Below are 24,651 nucleotides of genomic sequence, written 5' to 3'. Positions count from 1 at the left end.
ATCAAAAACTAATTTCATGATCTATTATTTCATTCACGCTACAAGCTGTGAACCACTTTATTATCATCACCTGGCCTGTTGGTCCGGATACTTGTTTTAATTAATTTTCCTTTCCTTATTACTTCTGTTGGGTCACTGACTCACTGGACTTCCTAAAAATTTATTAAATATAAACAATTATTAAAAGCAACTTATTTTTTAATGCTCAGACAACCTTTGTTTTATTCGTATTTATATAAGTTTAATTTAATAAAAAAAATTTGGTGAGATAGTTGATGATGTGGCTTCGCGAGAACAAAGTTTTATGTTTTGAAAATTATATAGATGTTGCTTCTCTCTAGTTGGAGGTTTCTTTCACGATTTTGCTATTGTACCCTTGGAGGAAGACATGGACAACAATTTCATGCCCTCGCTAATTCCATTGTGCAACTGCAGAAAGTGGTAAGAAGACGAATTGTCCATAGAACAAACACTTAACACAGTTAGTTATGCTCTGTTTCATCCTATAAAGAGAATTGTCATTCACTAAGTTAAATTTGTGATGTGACGCCAAGAACAAACCCTAGTTTTTAATGAACATTTTCCTGAACTCGTCATTGGACTTGGGCTTTCCATCTCCCTCAGTTTCTTGTTTGTTTGCAGACCAACCGAGTGGTTTAACATTTCTTGGCACTGCAAATGTGTTCTTCCCCATAATCTCGATATTGACATTTCCACGTCTACGATTAGCAGATTGTGGTGCCCGACTAGCTTCCTTGGATGTTTCAACAGATGCATTCAAGGCAGATCCCCAGTCGCATCGACTGCCATTTTTTAGCTCACAGAAGTCAGGGGAGGAAAAAAAAAAAAAAAAAAAAAAAAAAAAAAACAGCAGCTATAAAAAAAGGAGCATAGCGAATAATAGCATAGAAGTAAATATTAAGGCCAAACTAAATCAAAGGGAGACCCAACAATCAGATCATCACAACAATTCTAAGAAACAGAAAAAAGTCCGAACTGTAGTGTACAGATGCAATTTTTGTTTGACAAGTACAGAGATGCAAAAACATTTACCTAATTTTTTGGTGAGGGCACGTACATAAGCCATAAATTATAGTTATGTAAGTTAAAGAGGTTTAACAAAAATTATAAGAATTGGAGGCCAAGTTCGACATCAAAGTTCAAACAACAAAATAAAGTTCACAAAACATATTAACTTTAACACGATATGTGAACATCATATGTCTCCAAATGTTAAAATATACTCATCATCTGGAGTTAAAAGAACTTTAATAACCCTCCTTCCCAGATATACTACAAACTCTATTCATCCCTGTTCTCAACCCCTCTATAATTTTCTCCATCTTTCATAATTTTTCAATTAAAAATAATTTGATATGCTACTACTTTTACCATCTTAACATAAACATCTTTTGCCCCACTGGTCCATCTGATATTGGATAGTTGAACGTTTCTACAATAAAGCAACTAATGCAGGCAATACACAACCTTTGTTACGAAGAATAAAAAACTGGGCAACTATTGAAATTGGCACAAAGGTATGTGAGCACTGCAAGACACCTGAAATTTTTAATCTGTATTACGGACCAACCGCTTGGACAACCATAGAAATTCACGCAACATATTGCAAGCACACCACACAAGTCCACACACACAAGCATATTTTCCCTAACATGCATGCACAAAGTCAAGAAAAATACAATCCATTAGCCTACCATGCTCCATTTGACAATCATGGCCAGATAAATCTTTTCTGCTTTTCCTTGGATTTGATCGAGCAATGCTCAGCCTCTTTCCAAGTAACATCTGTTTGCTCTTTGCCACAGCTGCAGCAAGGTGTGCATCATCGGAGAAATCCACGTACGCTAGTCCCTTTACAAATAAAAAATTTAAACGCCACACTAAAATTTAAAGATCACCATGCAATGTTGTGGATAGAAGTTAAAAAAAAGTATGCTAAATGTGCACCACCATTAAAGAGATCTTAATCCGAACTTATACAGCATATTAAGTCTCGTATTCTGCACCAGCAGCAAAGCCCTTAAGCGGGGCAGGCCGGGGGTTGTTATTAAGAGAGGGCAGGCACCCAAAACTACATTCACGTTCCTGGTTACGTGGGACTAAGCACATTGCGCATACTTAGGGGGACAACCCCCCCCCCCCCCCCCCAAAAAAAAAAATAGACATCTGGCCAACTCAAGCTGGCTTGTACAGTCCATGAATTTGATTCTATCACCACAAATTCATATGACAAGATAGTTTTAATAAGCCCATTCACTGAAACTGGACCAACCACTGTGGATGAAAAGCCACCGATTTACTCGATCCATGTGATGTGGACGCATTACATGGGTCTGGGGTTTAAAAGGGTATAAGACATATTGTGTTTGCATGGTCCCCGGGTTTCCTTGTCATAAAAAATAGAAAGAATATATCCTATATACTTGGGCTACACCCTTGGCATTTTCTTAATGAAGTATTTGATTACTTATGAAAACAAGAGCAAATTTTTATCCCAAAACCTTTATATTCTAAAGCATCCACCCTAACCTTCCAACTTACCATTTATGATCACTTCAGCCTTGTGAAAAAATATTAAAAGCATACGCAAAGAACTTCATGCTTGCTTGATGGAGTAAACTCAGCCACAACCAATGCAAAAAGATCATGCATTAATACTAATTTTTTTGCCAATGCATGATGAAAGTAAACTTGCTTGTGATACCGCTGTAACCAAAACCACTAGATTGAAAGGTGCATTTGAAGATTCAAAGTGCATAATGCCATACATGAAGATTGAAAGAAACAAAAAGGTATAACAATGAGAGACAAACCCTTGATTTTCCAGTGAACTTGTCATGCAGTATACGGATATCATGTACTCCACCAACATCACCGAAGAAGTTGTGCAGATCTTCAGAGTTTGCCTGCAAAAGTTTAACCATTAATGGCAGTGCACTGGTCCAAGATTAAGAAGGAAAGGAGGGGGAGAGTTTGTACTTGCCTTAAGGTTAATGTTTGATATGAATGCAGTGCACTGGTCCTTGTATACTTTAGTTTTTCCAGTCATAGCATCTTTCATCTGTTGTTCGTTTTTGCTATTTTCGTTCTCAACCTCGGCATTGATTTCTTTCACTTTATTTGGCTCGACTAAGTTTGAGTCTTGGGCTTTATCCTTCCCATACAATTTCTTTGAAGTTTGAGCTGCATCTTTTTGCCTCTTTGCCAGAGACTGTTCTTGAATTAAGTCTGAACCTGGCTTTCTCTTTTCACGAGCATTCTTCTTAAGAGGATTTTCCCTTTCAACTATTGATTTGGATTCCTGCTGTAACCTAAATAACTGTAGCTCTTCCAGGCGAGGGGTAACCTAAAACGGCAAATTAGAGAAGATTGTATAGCAAGAAGGGAACTCCACACAGAGACCTATAATTTATATCGATAGAGAATTGATATGTGGGCGGGCGCTTCAGATATAGCACAGATCCAAAGAACCCAAACACAAAACAGGATCCATTTTGCAAAAAATGGTAGTGTTTAAAAACAAAGTAACCAAGGGAAGGAGAAACTCTTCAAACAGTTCTCTTCAATGAAGAAAGAATCAAAATATTATGATGATCATACTTTTCAGTTTTTTAACACATCCAGTTACCTTCAATATGCCTAAGCTAAAGGTACTAAGATGTTCCAGTTTCAACCCAATAAAGGATAATTGCTGTTTCAACCAACTGAAGTGGAAAATCCCATTCAGAAGGCTTAGGCACAATATTCAACTCGTTCAAGTGAAGGTGGCATCTGTCAATCTGTTAGTCATAAAGAATCAAGAGATTCTTTATTCTATCAGAATAAAGTAATGTGCCCTCATGACAATTTATGTGTGTAATTTGCTTTTCTTCAAGGCATTTGGAACTTTATATACACTAATAACACTACTTCCTAATCCAAAAACAATGGCAACACCATGGATAACACGGTACCAATAAACAGCAGCAGAAAGGAATTTACCTTTTGTACAGCATGGTCAAAATCTTCCAGTGTACCGAATTGCCTTTCAAAGCGTAACCATGAACGGCAGATGTCCTGAACGATTCTGTTTTTTAGGAAGGGGAGATATCATCTAATCCAAAATATATATATATATATATATATATATATATATAGAGAGAGAGAGAGAGAGAGAGAGAGAGAGAGAGAGAGAGAGATGAGTAGCAGAGTGCAAGAAAAGCTACCCTACGAGAGTTGGCAAACACCAAAGCATTATTCTTTGAATACTGCTTACTACTAGATTTATGAATATTTATGTAAAAATCTGCTACTGCTATTCATGAAGATCAAAATCCCTATTTAATTAAAGGAGTTAGCAAGCAAACTAAGCAAAAAAGTTATGCAAATGGTTTCTATAAAAGAAAAAATGATACCTCTGAACCAGTCCCAGGGAATCTTTTACTGTAGCATCTCTTATAGAGGGACCTAGCTTCATTAATATGACTCAATTCAATCTCCATTGCTATATAACCCTGCCAGGCTTCCAACATTGAACCGCTGTGAAAGCAAGCAGTAGGTTGACAGAAATGTTCAGAAAAACAGGAGGAAAAAAAGGATGACAGAAATTATATGGTAGAAAAAGATATGGTCAAACCAGATCCTGAGCAAATCCTCCCACACTCCACGAGCTGCAACTAAATCTGTACCCAGGCTTAGCTCTAAACGGGCCCAATAACCATGCAAATGCACCAAACCATTCGTGTTTTTCAAGTGTTGTAACAAGTACTCCGACGCATTCTGGAAGTAAAAAAACAAAAGAACTTTCTTTATAAGTAATAAACCAAAAGGATTTAAGGAAATTTCGATGAAAAATTCAAGCTTATTACTTCTAAAAATATCGATAACCATAATTGAAAATCTCACACTTCAAAATATCTGGTTATCTATATATCTACACACACACGCACGCACACACACACACTCTTAAAGTTTCATGAAGGCCAAAACAGCAATACCTTTTTTTTTATTAGTAAGAAAGTCTATCAAAACAACAATACTTTTGTCGCTTAATCATACAAACTACAATGAGAACCAACAGCGAAACCAAGAAGATGTACTAATATTTTTTTTATCGGTAAATAAGATTTTATTGATCATAAGAATAGGCAAGAGCCCAAGTATACGGGGCATATACAAGGGCAACGCCTAAGCGTGCTAGTTTAGTGATACAAGGAATTCATGAAAAGTCATGCCATGAAAATCAATTACAATTGACCAATAGAGTAAAGTATTGAAAAATAAATTTCTAAGCTCATCCATTTACCGCACTTGATCTTCAAAACTTCGTTTGCTCCTCTAACTTGAAATACACCACCATAAACATATTGGAACCATCTTCCATATTGATGCAATCTAAGGCCTGGTTTGTTTTCAAGACTAAAACCCAAAACTTTGAAAATGTTGAAAACCTCCCATCTTATCATTAGAACTTTCACAAATTCTCACACAAAATAAAATAAACGGTTTAACTTTTTCAAATCCCAAAACAAAAATAATATTAAAAAATATATTCTAACAATATTGCATTCAACTTTTTAACTTTAATCTCAACTCAACTCATCTCATCTCATCTCTGAAAACAAACAAGGCCTAAGAGTTAACCCGAATTTCTCTCCAAGAAGCTAGGAGGTCAATTACCTATCTTGGCATCACCCAAGCTAATCCCATTTGAACAAAGACTTCATTCCACAATGTCTTGGCAATCTTACAATGAAGTGGTAGATGGTTAACAGAGTCTCCACTCTTTTTTCACATACAACAATCCATGATTATGATTTGGCGTTTCCTTAAGTTCTTTAGAGTGAAAATCTTCCCAAAGAAGCCATCCATAGCAAAAATGTTGCCTTTAGGAGTGCCTTTGTGTTCCATATACTCTTCCATGGGAATGGATTATATTGTGTATTGTCATGGCTTGGTAGAAAGAGCGGACTATGAACTTCCCTTTCTTATAGAGGCACCAAAAGATCTTGTCTTCGACTCCCCCCAACAAAAGGGAGGACTACACTAGGTCATATACTCCGAGAATGCGTTAATTTTCCAATATTGTGCATCTCTGAGGAATGTAAAATTCCATTGGGGAATACCATTAGGGAGTATGAAGAGGTCCGTAATCGAGGTTCCTTTCATTCTTGTTATACCATAAACTTGTGGATAAGTTTCCTTGAGTGCCCTATTGCCACACCATACATCGTGCCAAAATTTAATTTTGGATCCATCGCCCATTTTAAAGCGGATATATCTTAAATATGTATCCCAACCTTTTCCTATATGCTTTCATTGCCCTACACCATAAGGCCTACTCACCTCATTGGAACACCATCGTCCCCATGGTTCACCATGCTTCAGTTTGATGATTCTCCACAAGCCCCCCTTTCACTATGGTATCTCCATAGCCACTTGCCAAGCAAGGTTTTGCTTAAAAATTGCAAGTTCTTCTAGGTGTACTCACTTGTATACATCTTGTGTACTTGGGTTATGCCTATTTACTTGAAATAAATTCTATTATTACCTATAAATAAAATAAAATTGCAAGTTTTGAATACGCAAAACTCCTTGAATAGGAGAGCATATTGTGGCCAATTTCGAAAAGTGAAATTTGAACTCTTCATGACGTTGAAATCACCGCCAATACACCAAGGTAAGTCCCATCTGCTGATTGGTCTTGCCAACTCATCCCATAAAAGACTTCTAGTACGGTCTAGATTTGGACCCTAGACTCCAGCAACATCCCAACGATATCCATCCACAACATTCTTAAACGAGCAAGCCACCATAAAGTCCCTCGAGTAATCCTCCATCATTTCCACCACTCTTTTATCCCACATCAGTAAGATGCCACCCGATGCTCCTTTGGATGGTAAGTAATGCCACCCCACATGATTACAACCCCATGTAGTAATATAAATGCAGCAAAGTAAATATGGTGACCACCTCAAAGTCAAAAACCAAACACTTTAGTTTAGCTAATGATCCTTTAGTTTAGTTTATCTCCCCTAAACGTGGTCACAAATAAAAGTGACATAATCAAAACTGAAAAAGGTTTACACCAAAAGCCATATGTCACTCTAACTGGAAAAGTGGGAGAGGGTGGGGGGGGTGGGGATAAACTTCTTCAAATTCATATAAATGACTTTATAGGATATAGCTGGTTGATTTGCGTAATTATTAACTTTATGCTTAATTACCCAGGGTTGTGTCTAATAAAAAATATTCCTCCTGTTCAAGTAAAGAAAATAACAAAAATTAATAGGTCGAGTCAACTTCAGCAACTCTTCAATCAATTACTCTCAAATATGTATTTAGAAAAATGATATTCGTAAACCTTTTAAAAAATGACATGAAAAGATTGGAACCTTTTTTTTTTATAAGTAAATGAAATTTTATGAAAACAAGTAAATAGGCGTAGCCCAAGTACCCAGGGAGTATACAAAAGAGTACACTTAAACAAATGATGGGAACCTTTTAATCATTACCCTTCCAATATTTGATGCCACACCAGACTGTGATGAAAGGACTGTTCCTTTGGGCAACCACTATAGATTTTAACTAGCTAAGCTTTCATGGTTTTTTTTATCTTTTCCTATTTCCATTTAGGAGTTCTTCTTGCACAAGTCTTGTAAACTTGGTCTATGTCCTTTGCGTTTTCTAATAATAAAATTTATAGTACTTATAAAACACTCATAAATAGCATTTTCTCATCATATTATTGTCTTGTATAAATAATCGGATGATTACTAAGTGATTGAGTACAAACAGATTACAACATAGATAAAAACCCATCACATAATATTTGTAAGTCTTTTTTTCTCAGTAGTGACCATCAAACAACAAAGATTCGAACTCTTAACACCATCCTACTGCATCAGGCCCACCCTCACTCAGCAGACCAAGAGATACCAACGGTCATCAAGGCAACTAGAACTCCCAACATTCAAATTTTACCAAATCAGGTGTGAAAAAAACTGAAAGGCAAAAAAATATAAAAATACCTGAAAGGTTTCCCTTATTAATGAATAATTCAATACATCCTCTACTTCAGCAGTAAATGAAAGTCTTCGTCTTAGGCCATCTACTCGAGTGAGGAACAGATCCAGGTACTGAATAAAACGTCCAGTAAATAGAATAGTCAGCACACACAGATGTATGTATGCATGTATGAATATGTAAATGTAAATGTAAATGTAGTGATCCATGAACAACAAATTACAAGAAAATGTGGAGGTTACGTATAATAAATAATTAGAGGTTACCCACACCTCGTCAATGGTAGAAAACGTGCATTGCAGCGACTTCCCAAATACCTGAAACCAATGAGAAAATTGCCTGAGATTGTTTATTCCCCTGATAAGTAAGTTCCCCCGAATAACTTGAGAACAGGATGTGGAAACCCTACATCGGTAAGACGGCATAATGGACTTGAGGGTACTATGATTTTTAAAATCTACTGTTAAGCTTAAATTTTTTTAGGGCCTCTTTGTTTTTTTATCAGTAAATACAAATTTTATTGATGAGACCCAGGCATAGCCCAAGTACATGGGACATATACAAGAGCAACTCCTAAGCCTGATTAATTAGGGATGCAAGGAATTCATGGATATTCAGGCCATTGAAGTCCATTACAATCAAGTATCAACCAATGGAGTAAAGAGTTAAGAAAGAAAACTCCAAGCACATCAACTGACCGCTCATGGTCTCTCTTTGTAATAAGAATAGAGACAATAACAATACTAAAGTTAATGACCCATGGAGAAATAGGCATGGGAAAAGAAGAAAGAATAGGAAGAAATATCTTCATATACTTATTGGGAATATTCAGCTTATCAAAGTAACCAAAAGGCAAAGAGAAAGCAAAAGCAATACAATAACATTGCATGATGAGGAAAGCTAACTCTGCATAAATGTGCAGGGAAAAAAAATCCTTGTAGGTGGGAAATTCATTCTTTGGACTCTCATTAGGGGAAGTTTTAAGAGTTAAGCCAAAGTTTTAACAACAATGAGTTATGCTTACAATGACTCAAAATTGCCATAGTATTGAGGCATACCTTGGAGTTACAACTATTAAAAAGCTCCATCAACACTAGGCTGGTTACACAGCCCACATGCGCACACACACTCTCTCAGTAACATTTTGAGACATAAAAACCTTACCGGAATAGACTAATTGCAGACCTAAACATGGGAGCCTATAGTGACATTAGACCTATAAAAGTTACATACAAATCTCGTATTAGAGGGCCATAAGAGTCACCAAAAACACAAGTGCATGGTTGCTGGAAATATTTGCCCATGCACCCTCCATTATTCATGAGGCTAAATGTGAAGAAAAAGGCAGCAGTTCTAATGACTCAAGTCAGTGATATTTGGTGACTTTTCTAAAAAGACTTACCAATCATAGAAGGAATGAGAATAAGTGAAGTTATGTTTAGAACATTAAGATGCACAGAAACAAGTCAAGCATTTACTACATAGGTAGCAAGTCAACCTACTAGGTATTATGTGAATAGTTATGAATAAAAACATTATCTTCTTTAAAAATGAAAGTCAAGCAAAGGGAAATCAGATCTGTATCTATTTACAAAACCATGATAAAAAGACTCAAAACATTAGCATGAGTGAAAAGGAATATTGGTAATGGATATAAGCTTTTTCCTTGAGTTGCGAAAGAAGTCTTAATATTTTTCAAGCTAAGGAAATAAGGTAAGTAATAATGTTATGCCTTTAACAATTATTGAAAAATATTACATTTTGGAAAGAGTTCTTCAACTTATATGCTATATTGACCTTTGGTCATCAAAAGATATTTTTACCTTTGAAGTAAACCCATTTTTATGCACCTTCTATATGATGTCATGAAAACCGAGTTTCCAAAGGATTTAATATATGCATGTGCTATTTGAAAGTAATGAAAATGTTTATGTTGCAAATGCTTTTGATGTGAAAGGTATAATTATTCTCATGTTATGAAAAAGCTCATGTTACAAAAATTATGAGAAAATAAATGATGAGTGATTTTTTTTTTTGATAGGTAAATGATTATATTATATTGAAACGAATAGGCATAGGTACAGCCCAAGTACACGGGGGGTATACAAGAGATTACACCTATTTAGGAAGAAATAAATGATGAGTGAATTAGTGTTTAATGTTTTAATTTGGCAAGATGATGATGCTTGGTACCGATTCTATGGGTAGATGTGCAAGCTACACTAAAGGACGGTGAGAATGTGTGGTCCATCAAGATGTTTACATTGAAGGCTGTAGGATTAATGCACAACCATGCACACAAGGGTTAGAGTTGTGGGCCACTACACATGTAAAAAGTGTAAAATAGATGCTTTATGATATGTATGCAATACTTAAATGTATTTAATAATTTTCTCATAAGGAAAAACCTTATTCAAGAATATTTTACTGTCTAATGTATGATTTACTGAGTATTTGATTCACTTTTGTATTTATGTTTTAAATGTCCCAAGTAATGATGATGAGGATGAGTTGGCAAGCCAGAACCAGAAGTGAAGCCCATGACCTAGTCGAGCGTATAAAAAGTGTTCAACACATAGTTGTTAGGTTTTGGCTTATGTTGGCATGGTGACATTGAGGATATTTGTTTACTTTGAGTATATTTAATTTTGTTACATTCTGCACTATTGTAAAAGGATATTTTAAGTTAGGTCTTGGGTTACTAATGTTATAGATCTCTTAATACCTTGCACCATGTAATGGTATGACATGGCATTCCTTGCACTATGGGAAGGAGGTGCTACAACTAAGAGTATTTATACTATATTATCAATCCCAGAGAAAAGAGAAGAACCTCAAAAGAATTATGCTTAATTAATCTCACAGGCCAAAATGAGTTTTCTTGAATTAACTAATCTTCTTCTATTTAAAGCATTGAGGCAAAACCTGACAGTTCATAAAAATTTCAAGGATTTCAAATGTATGATTGAATTGCATTTAAGAACTTATGCATTCCAATCTAAGGTATGTATAAAAGGCATGTCACTTTTCCCCTAAAGGTGAAAAAAGGATAACAAAAACAAAAAAACTATAGAAATTAGAATTCACTCTGGCCCTACTTTTTTTTTTTGTTTTTGGCTAGGATGCCCTAGCAGATTAAATCCATTAACTTTGAAGTCGTTATTTCCTTGGTCTGTAGCTTTTAGAAAATGGAAAATAAGGAAAATCTGTGATTGAGGCTTGGAAAGACAAATGCAACACTTGATGTTAAGGTTTGATTACAACACTTGTTAATCATAATAGGTCAAAAAGTTAAAAAGAATTCCAATCAAAGAACAACCGCACCTATTAAAGGTACCAACTGATACATACAGCGGCTAATTCTTTCTCAGAAGCATGGCCACGTTCCAAGCAGAGCAAATATCGAACCCAAAGTTCCCCAACCCAGGGACAATTCTTTGTGGCCCTGCAATAAACCTCTCTAACAATATTGCCTCCCTGAAGAAAAAGAATACATAAGGGCTTGGATTGCAAGTAAGTATCTTGGGGAAAACCTGAGAGTAAGAAATTACGATGGAAAACCTTAAAGGTTTTGTCCAAATAGCGAGTATAATCAAGCCAGAGGTCACTTGATATAGGGAAGTCAGCAATAGCACGTTCATACAGAACCTGTGCCCGGGCTGGGTCTCCAGAAGACCGTTCAAATTTCAAGTAGATCTGCAAAATCATCTGTTTAGGACCAACTAAAAATATGATACCACTGTAGCACAAACAATAAAAGGCTAAAAATGACAGTAAGTTAAAATAAGAAATCTAAAGAATACTCTAAACTCATGGAGAAGGTACCAGAAGAACATAATTTCAAAACTATATATTACTTCATCACATAATGCAAGTAAAATGCTGATTTTGAATGACATATACCATATATTGTTGAAGTTTTTCTGACTCAGGCATATCCTGCCTCAAAATCTGTTCTTCAAGATGAACACGAGCATTATACCCCTCTAAGGCTCTCTGGTAGGCTGAGACAATGTGAGAAGGAACCCCATCCAGGTCACTAGATTCAACAGCAAGATCATTTCTTTGTTCCATCTCCCAAGCCCTATATGCCTGAAGCGTTGACCTCATGTTAACAAGAGGAACAGATAACTGACGGTGGAATAGAGTTCGTATGCGCTGAATCTGCTTTTCTTTTGCCTAGACATAAGAAAACCTGTTACGTATAGATCTCAGTGCAAAAAATAATGTTATTTCTTGCAATACAGTAGACTTTCTAGTCAATGCCACTGATAAGTAGATTTATCAAATCGATAGAAAAGACTATTGTCATTTGAGCATTTAGATCGACCCACAATTTAAACTTTTGTTGTAAAATTCTCCAAAAAGATTGCAAGTACTCAAGTAAATAGAGTTGGAGCATCAAAGTACGGTAACTTATCTAAACCAAGAAAGTGACATAACACATATTAGGGGATTACACAGGAATCATGTTCAATCACGAACAACTCATTTGTAGGCCAAGTCTGAAGATAGATAATTACAAGTTTAAGTCATTTTACATAAACGTGGGGGTCTAAAAATCACAAGAAATGAGGCGTACTATAAAATTTTGTCAACAGGATCGTACTCTGTTTCCTTGGAAGAATATTTGGAGGTCTCATGCGCCTTCTAAAGTAGCCTTTTTTGTATGGGATGCCGCTCTTGGAAAGATATTGACCACGGACAATCTGAGGAAGAGGGGATGCGTAGTGATGGATTGGTGTTATATGTGTAAAAAGAATGGAGAATCTGTGGATCATCTTTTACTGCATTGTGAGGTAACAAGGGTGTTGTGGGATGAGATCTTTCAAATGGTTGATGTTGCTTGGGTTATGCCTTTGAGGGTGGTGGATTTGTTGGGTTGTTGGAGGAAGATGCAAGGCTGTCGTCAAGTCGCAGCAGTGTGGAAGATGATCCCGTTGTGTATCATGTGGTGTATTTGGTCGAAAAGGAATGCGCGTTACTTTGAAGATAAGGAACGCACAATGGCGGAGCTGAAGAATTTTTTTCTCCACACTTTACTGCTTTGGTTTTTTGCTATTGTACTAAATGGAGACAATGTTCATGATTTCTTGTCTTTAATTTATCGCTCTTAGAATGTTTTTAGGTGTTCTTCTGTATACTTCTTGTGTACACGGGCTATGTCTATTTCATTCCTATCAATAATATTTATCTCTTACTTATAAGAAAAAAAAAATAAAACATAACCATGGGAGTCCATGGTGGGCCTTCCCTCCTAAGATTGCCCGAATCCTTATGTGCCTTCAAAAATATGCTTCTTCTATGGCAACACCAGTTAGGATCATGACTACAACCTTCGCCATTTCCCCCTTTTTTGTGCAAGTAACCTTTCACTACTACTTCCTTGGCATCTTTTAGTATAATTTTTTCTAGGAGTCATCATTTGGTCATATATTGAATGTGTATGAAAAGTGGGAACATGATAAACAATAAAAATGATATATTATCAAGGGTTAAAATATTTAAATTATGAGTTACAGAATTACAGTTTTGATCACAGAGTTTTTATCACCTCATGATCAAAACTCCATTTCCCTCAATAATACTCAGAAATTACAGATATTCCTCAATTAATTCTTATTTCTGATAAAAGAAATTACAGAATTTATATTCCATGCAATAAATCCTCCAAATTATTTGAGGGCCTTCAAATTTTATTATCCGACATTTTTCCGACCAAAAACTCTATTCATGCTTCTAATTTCTACTAATTTCATCAGAAAAGAAAGCTTTTTACATTAATAACATTATCGACTACTTATTTTATTTTATTTTTTGGTAAGTATTATTGACTACTTATCAAAAAAGAAAGAAAAGAAGGGTTTTTATAAAATCTTCTCCTAACATATTTCAGCATAACAAATTAACATACAATACGAAAAACAAATTAAAATACCTAATAATTACATTTGATGCAACACAATTTGTCAATTCTCAAAACCAGCCCACCATGATCACAAATTTCACCTTCAAATATCAATGCCACTAATCATACACTATAAATATCCTTAAGCATTCTCTTTTGCTGGGTTGAGTATTAGAAAGTTGAGGATTTTCAATCGAGCCTTGCCTGGGAAGTGGTTGTGGAGATATAATAAGGGACCGGAAGCCCTATGGAAGTCGGTGATTGAATTTAAATATGGAGGTATGTGGGGGGTGGTGCACTAGGGAGGTTCATGGGGCTTATGGAGTGGGTATTAGGAAACACATTAGAGGAGGGTGGGGGATTTTTATTCGGCACACTCAGCTGGTGTTGGATGATGGGTCTAGAATAAAATTCTGGACTGACTTGTGGTGTGGAGATCGAGCCCTAAAAGATTCATTCCCTTCAATTTTTAGGATTGCATGTGAGAAAGATGCATCAGTGGCTAATTGTATGGAGTTCTTTGGGGACCTAGTCCAATGGAACGTGAATTTCACTCGAGCGGCCCAAGATTGGGATGTTGGCAGTATTGAGGAGTTCTTTGGTCTTCTATACACCATGATACCGAGAACACAAGGAGCTGACATGATGTGGTGGATACCCACCGATAAAGGTACATTCTTAGTCCATTTTGTTTACAAGTCCCTCACACATCCACAGAATACTCAATTCCCATGGAGAAGGATTTGGCGAAATAAGGCGCCTCCCAAAGCGGCATTTTTTGTATGGGCAACAACATTGGGTAAGATCTTCATGATGGATAACCTATAGAAGCGCAAGGTGATCATAGTAGATTGGTATTGTATGTGTAAGAAAAGTGGTGAAACTGTGGATCATCTGCTGTTGAACTGTGAGGTTGCTAGAACGTTATGGAAGGAAGTGTTCAGCAGGTTAGAACTAGCTTGGGTTATGCCTGCCACAGTGATTGAGCTCATGGCCAATTGGACAAATCTACAAGGTCTCCCACAAATCTTAGCAGTGTGGAAAATGGTTTCGATTTGTATCATGTGGTGCCTATGGAAGGAGCGAAATGACCGACCATTTGAAGACAATGAGCATTCATTAGAAGAACTTAGATTATTTTTTGTCAGCACTCTTTTTCTATGGGCCACAGCTGTAGATTTTCATGGTCTCAATTTTCATGAATTTCTTGTTTCCATTTCTTCTCCCTCAATAGGTCTTACCTTTTGTATACCATCTTGTGTACTTAAGCTATGCCTATTCGTATCAATATAATCGTTTACTTATAAAAAAAAAAAAAAACATCCTTATGCATGCAATATAAGTACTAAATATTAGTAGCCTAGAAACGATATTTCTACATATTTTTTTTTTTGGATTAGTAAAAAGTAAGTTTTATTAATATGAATGAGTATAGGCATAGCCCATGTACACAGTGAGTATACAATAGAAAACACCTAAATACATTCTCAAAATGCTAAATTAGACACAAGAACTCATGTACGCTATTTCCATTAAGAACAATGGCTGAAAACCATAGGAGTAAAGTGTGTATGAAAAAATTCTGAAACTCCGTCATTGTGCGCTCCCTATCTTTAAAGCACCATGCATTCCTTTCCATCCAAGTACACCACATAATGCACAATGGAATCATCTTCCAAGCTGCTGCTACCTGAGAACAACCTTGTAGACCCTTCCAACATGCAAGCAGGTCAGCCACATATGCCAACATAACCCACGCGACATCCACTCTACTAAGTATCCCGTTCCACAGCTCTCTCGTCACCTCACAATGCAATAATAGATGTTCCACTGATTCTCCATGCTTGTTGCACAAACAACACCAATCCATCACAATGAGGCCCCTCTTCCTTAAATTATACATGGGTAGAATTTTTCCAAGTGCCGCAATCCACACAAAAAAAAAGCAAGGATAGAAGGTACGCGAGACCTCCATATACTTTTCCATGGGAAATGTACATTATCTTGAGATGCCAGAACAAAATAATATTTCTTCAGCTGTGTAATGGCTGTGTCACGAGGAAATACCACCAGGACGTAAAACATTTTACTTCTAAAAGCAAGGATAACACATAACATAAAAACTCCACAAAGTTTACAAGAACCGAAGATGAAGGGCTAGAGCATTGCCACTTAGATATTGAACAACATATTTAAAATGCTAATTAGATTGTTCTGCTCAATAAGAATATAAACAAACAACATAAAACAGGTTACCCAACAAGTTCTGACCTGAATGTCAGACGGATCAATAGTTTGAAAAATAGCTTGTTCAAATTCCCTATATGCTTCCCATAGTTTAATGCCTTCAGCAACATGCAAACCAGCTGCTGTGAGAGCACTCTCAAACAGATTTCTTGCCTTTGAAATATCAGCAGACGAGCAGTCACACACCATTTCATCAGATTTGAGAACAAAACTCAAGTAGTCACACCATAGAGAGACAGACTGCATAAGAAAACATTATAGGCAATTGTCTTAATCTTCAAGCAATACCTCCATCCACATGGACGCAAAATATGGGTTAATAATTCTTCCATCAGAATCTAGGGAAACTGCCAAAACAAAATCAGTATTCTAAATGTTCACATGTAAAATCTTAAACTAATTTTTTCCACAAAAAAGAATCATTTTCAAACTTACTGAATTTTTTGATGACAAGGAATCTCAAAGACCATGCAAATGCATCATGTTTTTTAAGCAGTTAAACCCTGGACCCATGTAAATGCGTCCTCATCACAAGGATGAGGTCAATCATCGGTTCTTCACCATTGGGACATGGTCCCTAGAAATTGTTTGCACCAAAGTTTTGAACCTTAGACCTGGAGGCAGCATACTGCCAAGACCAAGGCCCTTACCACTTGAGTCAACACCTAGGGGTTGTTTTAAAATTTATTCAATTAAAATGCAGAAGTGCCAAAGCCTTGATACTAGGCAAGGAAAATTTTAGTTGTACATTGGCTCATGACCATACAGACAAAAGCAAGATAAATGCATCAGACTACAAACATAAATTGCTATCCAATATCATGCTTTTGTCATCGATACTAGCATTTGTTTGCCCCTTTGGGGCTCCCCTCCCTCAATAAAAATAAGAATCATGAAGAAGATTTGCTCTCTTGTAAGAATATACTTCTGTCACTAATGCAAGAGAATGAGATTCATACTTTATTGCAGAACATTCTGCATCAAGTAAGTTGACAGGAGCATTAGCAGAACATTGCTTCTATTGTGAAGAAGATTTCTTCTGAATCTTATTACTTTATTCAAAGAAGTATTTCTTCTACTTTCATTCTATTATTAAAAGTTATCTATACTCTCAGGAAGTCTTCAGAACAAGGAGAAAAGAGCCAACCGAGTAGTTCTAGTTTGATTCGTCGCCCGTCTAGAACAAGGAAAGCTTAGCTCTGTATGCTCTCTCTATGAGGTTCTCACTACTCAAGCTAGTAATCACTTTCCTTGGAAGAGCATTTGGAGGAGTAAAGCACCTCTTAAGTTTTTTGTCTGGACTGCATTCTTAGGGAATATCTTGACCATTGACAACCTAAGGAAATGTGGGTTTACCCTTATTGAATGGTGTTGTATGTGCAGAAATAGTGGCGAAACAGTGGATCATTTACTTCTACTTTGTGAATTTGCAAGGGCCTCATGGAATTACTTCTTCAACAAAATGGGATTAGCATGGGTTATGCCGGGGAGAGTGGTTGACCTATTAGCTAGTTGGAGAGGGATCAAGGGATTACCACATATTGCAGATGTGTGGAAGATGGCTCCCATTTGTCTACTTTGGTGCATTTTGAGTGAAAGGAATGACCGAGATTTTGAGGATCGAGAGCGCTCCTTGGAAGAGTTTAAGAGTTTTTTCTGGAAGAATTTATTTAGGTAGGCCATTGTTATAGACTTTAATGGTCTCAACTTTCATGATTTTCTTGTATCCGTTTCTAGTTCCTAACTAGGTGTAATCACATGTATACTTCTTGTGTACTTGGGCTATGCCTATTTCAATATCAATAAAATATCCTTACTTATTAAAAAAAATAAAAATTTAGCGGTGGTCGTAGATCAGCTGAAGCGAGGTCTCGGACAAAGTGTAAACTAAAGAGCTAAGCTTAACAGTTACATCACATCAGAAACTACACTAAAGTTGACCAAATGGGAAGTCCCCTCTTATAAGGAAGCCGTTAAGGAGAGTTCCAGCTAAGGTCAATTTAGCTACTCCCTATGTGTAGAAAATCAGGCTTAGGAGTTCCTGCATCGGTTATTTGCCTAGTAGCTAATTTTCCTAGAGTTAATAGTTATGAGCTAGGGCTTCCAAACATAAATTTTAGTTGTACATTGGCTCATGACCATACAGACAAAAGCCAAGATAAATGCATCAGACTACAAACATAAATTGCTATCCAATATCATGCTCTTGTCATTTCAGATAATTGAATTTTCTTTTCCCCTTTTCAGGGGAAGTGAACAAGTTTTAATATGGTTCAGAAATATGAGTATCAGAGTTTTGGAAAGACAACTAACATCCCAGAAAACAACTTTCAAGCCATCAAAGCAACATTACAAATGTGCTACATGTTCCTATGTAATGCAGCTTAATATAACTAAGAAAACTTATGGCATATGATGTTACTAACAGTCAACTTTTCTCACTGAGAGCAGTCGCACCCATGGGGCTATAAACATAATAGATATAACAAGTTCATTATCATGAGGCCACTATGCATTTAACCTATGAATGATGCATAACAAAAATTTTGGTAAGTTTTTCTTTTTGTAGTAAATGTAGAATTTATTCATAATAACAATAGGCGAAGCCCACATACATGGCCATGATAAGCTTTTTATAATATCAAAGAAAAAAATGTAAACAAGGAAATAGTAAAAGGCAATGAGAAATTGGGCTCAGTGTGTCGCAAGACCTGTAAATAAAATGTTCAAATAATGATGCAGAACAAAATAAGAGGGGAAAAGACTCTGTTATTAAGAACCAAAACAAACCAGATAATCGAGCACCCCTCGCTCGTAAAGCTTCTCAATTGCATGAACAGCCTCCGGCCTGCAAACTCAGTATATAGAATTGCAACAAATTCAACTAAGAGTTATACTAAAGAGTAAAATCATGTGAAATTGTAAATAAGAAGGAAACTGAACTATTGAGCTGTCAACTGCTGCTGCAAAAAGCTCCACCACCTCAGCTTCCTCAAGCAAATCTACCACGTCAGATGCCTCTCAAGAAGATCCTTCAGGAATCAGCTAGACTAGGATGGTGCCTACCCTCTGGGTATGGCTTGTGAATTGTTTTGTAAAGTGGCCAACACTCTTGTAACAACCTCTGTCATATGGTTGTTTTCTGTAATGCACAGCAGGTGCTAGAGAATAATCCTAGGAGAAGATTTTGTTGAACCTCTGTGTGTATATATATATATATATATATATATATTTATAAGTATCCTCTGTATATGTATTCATTGCTGTACACAAAAATATTTATCAATGAGAATCGTATATGTTTTCCTCTCCCTTTGAACTTTCATCATGGTACCAGAGCTAAAATTCGACTAATGTCCTTCTTCTTTCTTCTCCTTTTTTCTTTTTCTTTCCTCTATTCTTGCTTACTCCCTTCAATGGCTGCCGATAAATCCTTTTCTGAAAAAGAACTTTCCCATACCTCTACCTTCCAACTCCCTAGCAATTTCTCTCACATCGTGTCTGTTAAGCTTGGTTCCGATAATTATTTACTTTGGCGTGCACAAATCATTCCCTACCTCCATGGTCAAGAGCTTTTCCACTTCATTGATGGCTCCAATCCTCCCCCTCCTCCTATCCTTCCAGTCGCATCTCCTTCTATGTCTAGACCCTCTCCTCCTCAAGCAAATCCTGCTTATTTACAGTGGCACCGCATTGACCAAATGCTCCTCAGTGCTCTCCTTTACTCTCTCACCGAACCAATCCTTGCCTAGGCCATAGCTTCTTGCACCTCCCGTGAACTATGGGTTACTCTAGACGCTATGTTCACCTCACAATCTTAGGCCAAAATCTTCCAAATTCGTCATCAACTCACAAACCTCAAAAAAGGTTCTCTCTCGGTGATTGACTATTATCGCAAAGTCCGCCTTCTCTTAGACACGATGACTGCTGTTGGTGAGCCCCTCCGTGACTCTGAAGTTGTTTCTTACCTTCTCAATGGTCTAAACTCAGAATATGAATCCTTTGTCATTATGGTGACAACAAGAGCCACCCCTATTAGCTCAACCAAACTTTTCAACCTCCTACTTACATTTGAAAGTCGTGCCTCTCTCACAACAACCATTCAACATGGTCTTCTACCTACACCATATGCTAATATAACTACCTCTCTTCCCTACCAAAACTCAGCTCGTGGTCGCAACACCTATCGTGGGGGCAGAAACAACACTTGCGGTGGCCGCTCTTGAGGAGGTTGTTTCTCTCCATCTCATTCACTCTCACCCCAACAAACAAACAAGCCCACCTGCTAGGTCTGCAACAAAGTTGGCCATGTCGCACTTCAGTGCTATCACCGTTTCGACCAGGCTTATCAATTTGAACCACCCCGTTCTCTATCTGCTCATTATACAAGTTCACAACCCCTCTCCGATAGACAGTGGTACCTGTACTCTGCTGCTTCAAATTACATAACTTCGGACCTCAACAATCTCAGTCTATCCAGTGAACCTTACCTTGGACATGAGCAGATCCAAGTTGGCAATGGCGTTGCCCTCCCAATCACTCACATCGGTGACTCTCAATTTTCTTCCTCAAACTCTATTTTCTCTCGTCATGAATTATTTCGTGTTCCCCAAATCACCAAAAACTTAGTTTAAGTTCAAAAATTTTGTCATGAGAACTTTGTTTTCTTTGAGATTCATGAATCTTACTTTTTTGTGAAGGACAAACGGACGGAAAAATTGCTTCTCCAGGGACCAACGTATGATGGCCTCTACGTACTTCCTCCTCCAGCTTTCTCAAAATCTGCCCCAGTTGTTTTCATTGGTGAATGTACTACTGTTGAAAAATGGCACAATTGGCTTGTCCATCCCAACCTTGAACTTGTTTTTACACACCAAATGTTTACCTTTTATTCCGTCTCAACATGATTTTTATTGTTCTACTTGTCCTCTTGCCAAGTGTAGGCAATTATCTTTTAAATCTTCTAGTACTTAGTCTTTAAGACCTTTGTATTTAATTTTTGTGGATGTTTGGGGTCCATCCCCTTATATATCAAGAGATGGCTTTCGTTATTATATCTCATTTGTTGATGATTTTAACCGTTATACTAGGTTCTATCCTTTAGCCTCAAAGGGTGATGCTACTTCCATTTTTCTCATTTTTCAACAATATGTTGAACGTCTTTTTAACACCAAAAAAAAAAAAAAGTTCAAAGTGATTGGGGTGGGGAATTTAGATCCCTCACCCGTGTCCTTAATTCTCAAGGAATTTCTCATCGCCTCTCTTGTCCTCACACACACCAACAAAATGGTGTGGTTGAACGTAAGCATCATCATATAGTTGAGACGGGATTTGCCCTTCTTGCAATGGCCTCTCTTCCTTATAAGTTTTGGGCCAATGCTTTCCAAACCGCGGCTTTCCTTATAAATTTTCTCCCCTCTCCGTCTCTCAAAAATAAATCTCCTCATCAACTTCTTTACAAAAAAGAGCGCGATTACTCTTTTCTCAAAGTTTTTGGATCCGAGTGTTGGCCCAATCTTCGGCCTTATAATAACCATAAAATTCATTTACGTTCTTTACCCTGCCTTTTTCTTGGTTACAGCCCCATACATAAAGGATACAAGTGTCTTCATCTACATTCTAACCGAATATACATTTCATGTGATGTGTTGTTTAACGAAAATTCCTTTCCGTATATAAAATCACAATTAACATCGACCTCCACAAATTCCCAGTCCTCACATGTTTTTCTACCCATTTTATCGCCTAACTCCCTCGGCCCATCTCCTACCCACACAACAAACAGCCCATCCTCATCACCAAGCCCATCTTCCCCTCATACAACAATTGGCCCACTCTCAACACAAAACCCATCATCTTTGACTTTTCATCCTTCTTCAACCTCAATCCCTTCAACCAGACCCTCCTTCCCCATACCAATAGCCCCTAATCCTCACCCCCTTGCTTCAACCAACACTCAACCTCCTCTCCCTCGATCGCCCATCGTTACCCGATCTAAAACAAATTCCTCCTATCCCAAAAAATATCTCGGTCACATCCCATATCCTCCACCACGCCATGCCCTAACCTCATCTCTTGAAATACCTGAAGAACCAAGTTGTTTCACTATGGCTTCCCGCTTTTCTAAATGGCGAAATGCAATGACCACTGAGTTTCAAGCTCTCATCCAAAACCACACCTGGACCCTTATTCCCCTCCCCCTTTATCTACTGTTGTTGGTTGCAGGTGAGTCTTCTGGGCAAAGCATTGTGCCAATAGCACCATTGAACGCCGAAAGGTGCATCTAGTTGCTAAGGGTTTCCATCAACAAGAGGGCGTCAACTACTCAGAGACTTTCAGCCCCGTTGTTAAACCCACTACCATTCGGTTAGTCATCTCTCTTGTTGTCTCCCTTGGTTGGTCTCTTAAGACAACTAGACATCCAAAATGCTTTTCTCCATGGTGACTTAACCAAAACTGTGTATATGTCCCAACCCGTTGATTTTGTTTACCCTGACCATCCCCACTATGTATGTCGCTTGCTAAAGGCTATTTATGGCCTCAAGCAAGCACCCCGTGCATGGTTTGCACAACTCAGTTCCAAACTTTGTAAATATGGTTTTCTTCCATCCAAGTCCGATCCTTCCTTATTTGTCTACTCCTATAAATCGGAGCTTGTTTATGCTTGTTTCTCTAACCCCACCCTTTACAGAAGCATTGTGGGCAACCTACAATATTTATCATTAACTTGCCCAGACCTTGCTTTTTCAGTAAATAAAATTTCTCAGTTCATGCATGATCCAAAAGCATCCCATTGGCAAGCTGACAAGAGATTACTTCGGTATCTCAAGCACACATTAAATTTTGGACTTTTTTTCAAAAAATCTACCTCCCTTCAGCTGCAAACATTTTTTGACGCTAATTGGGCGGGTTGCCCGGATAACCGCCACTCTACCGGTGGCTTTTGTATTCTCCTTGGCCCCAATCTAGTATCCTAGAGTTCCTGAAAGCAACAAATTGTTGCTCAATCAAGCACTGAGGCCGAATACAAGGCCCTTGCAAATGTCACAGCCGAATTACTCTGGGTTCAGTCCATCCTCAAGAACTCTGTATTTTCCTTCCAAAACCACCAAATCTTTGGTGTGACAACCCTGGTGCTACTTATCTTTCCGTTAATCCCATCCTCCATTCAAGAAATAAACACATGGAAATAGATTTCCATTTTGTGCGTGATAGAGTCGCGGCCAAAACACTTCAAGTGGCCTTTCTTCCTTCCAAAGATCAATTAGCTGATGTTTTAACAAAACCAATTGTTTCATCTCGGTTTCACTTGCTATGAACAAGCCTCACGGTTGTTGATACACCGTTAAACTTGCAGGGGCATATTGAGCTGTCTACTGCTGCTGCAAAAAGCCCCACCACCTCAGCTTCCTCAAGCAAATCCACCACATCAGATGCCTCTCAAGAAGATCCTTCTGGAATCAGCTAGACTAGGATGGTGCCTACCCTCTGGGTATGGCTTGTGAATTGTTTTGCAAGTGGCCGACACTCTTGTAACAACCTCTGTTATATGGTTGCTTTCTGAAATGCACAGCAGGTGCTAGAGAATATTACTAGGAGAAGATTTTGTTGAGCCTCAGTATATATATTCATTACTGTACACAGAAATATTTATCAATGAGAATCGTATATGTTTTCCACTTCTTTTGAACTTTCATCATGAACTAATCTAATTTCATGATTTCCGCTAAACTAACACTCAATGACAATGTTGATACTTATTTGTCCAAACACACGCGGAACACTTCAAAAGCCAGCATTTGATACAGCATAAATTGTTCTTTTCCTCACTTCTTCTCCAAGAGAAAACCACAATAAACTTGAAGATGCACTAAAAGCAAAAGTAATTCCTGAAATGAAACGTATAGAATGATACCCAGAGTCAATAGATGCTTCATCTTTAGCCCATTCCCGCCACATAGTAGGAGTCAACGGAAAGAGCTCGCTCATAGCTTCCCTTGCTAGTCTTAGCTTCTCAATGCCACCCATTTTCCGCAGAAGCCTTATGTACTGAGAAGAAACAAAATTAGAGAATATACATATTCGCTTTCTTTTGGTGGGTTTTCTGAGAAACAAAACAGACTATTCATACCTGTACATGAGCTTCGTAGTTGGAAGGGTTGCAGGAAAGCTCCGCCTCCAAAGTTTGAAGCTGAAGGTTCTGCTCGGCATCGTCTTCGGAGTCAGAATCGGACCCCGACTCGCCCTCGGAGTCAGGCCCATCTGAACCGGTAGAGGTAGGGTTTTGGGCCGACCCCGGTATTGGTGGGTCTCCGTTGACAATGATTTCTTGAAGTTGTTCAGAAGTTGGTGGTATTGAATTGATTTCTCCTTCTTGGCTTAGGGTTTCCTCCATTGGAATTACGCCACAAACTGTCCTCCCTATTGTCTAGGAAATGCGATTCTTCTTTCGGGCTCTTTTACAGCAAATC

The 24,651-nt window shown here is 37.6% G+C and overlaps 1 protein-coding gene across 4 annotated transcripts; it reads right to left on the bottom strand.

Annotated features, from left to right (window-relative positions):
* Positions 1 to 391: 391 nt before the first annotated feature.
* LOC121254463 (squamous cell carcinoma antigen recognized by T-cells 3-like) lies at positions 392 to 24,651 on the bottom strand. Of its 4 annotated transcripts, XM_041154511.1 has the most exons (17): positions 24,312 to 24,651; positions 24,096 to 24,229; positions 18,971 to 19,028; positions 16,205 to 16,420; positions 11,929 to 12,204; positions 11,587 to 11,721; positions 11,377 to 11,502; positions 8,298 to 8,342; positions 8,031 to 8,138; positions 4,637 to 4,779; positions 4,416 to 4,539; positions 4,003 to 4,077; positions 3,005 to 3,367; positions 2,835 to 2,927; positions 1,716 to 1,872; positions 1,298 to 1,302; positions 392 to 817 (listed from the first exon to the last, which is right to left on the bottom strand). In XM_041154511.1, the coding sequence occupies exons 1-17, from the start codon at positions 24,573 to 24,575 to the stop codon at positions 563 to 565; spliced, it is 2,577 nt and encodes an 858-aa protein (XP_041010445.1). In that variant the 5' UTR covers positions 24,576 to 24,651; the 3' UTR covers positions 392 to 562. The 4 variants fall into 4 exon arrangements, with proteins under 4 accessions (XP_041010445.1, XP_041010443.1, XP_041010442.1 ...); XM_041154509.1 differs by lacking the exon at positions 1,298 to 1,302 and having other exon boundaries at positions 392 to 803; positions 11,929 to 12,117; XM_041154508.1 differs by lacking the exon at positions 1,298 to 1,302 and having other exon boundaries at positions 392 to 803; positions 24,312 to 24,650.

Source organism: Juglans microcarpa x Juglans regia, chromosome 3D (genome assembly GCF_004785595.1).
Source record: "Juglans microcarpa x Juglans regia isolate MS1-56 chromosome 3D, Jm3101_v1.0, whole genome shotgun sequence".
Lineage (NCBI taxonomy): Eukaryota > Viridiplantae > Streptophyta > Magnoliopsida > Fagales > Juglandaceae > Juglans > Juglans microcarpa x Juglans regia.
Note: the sequence above shows the minus strand (reverse complement) of the source record. Positions and strands in the feature narration are given on the sequence as shown.

Coding starts and splice junctions, on each gene's coding strand:
- LOC121254463 (XM_041154511.1), bottom strand. CDS start 24,575: ATGGAGGAAACCCTAAGCCAAGAAGGAGAAATCAATTCAATACCACCA. Junction 8,139..8,297: donor CGTTTTCTACCATTGACGAG/GTGTGGGTAACC, acceptor CGTTTTATTCAG/TACCTGGATCTGTTCCTCAC. Junction 4,078..4,415: donor TCCCTGGGACTGGTTCAGAG/GTATCATTTTTT, acceptor AGAATCGTTCAG/GACATCTGCCGTTCATGGTT.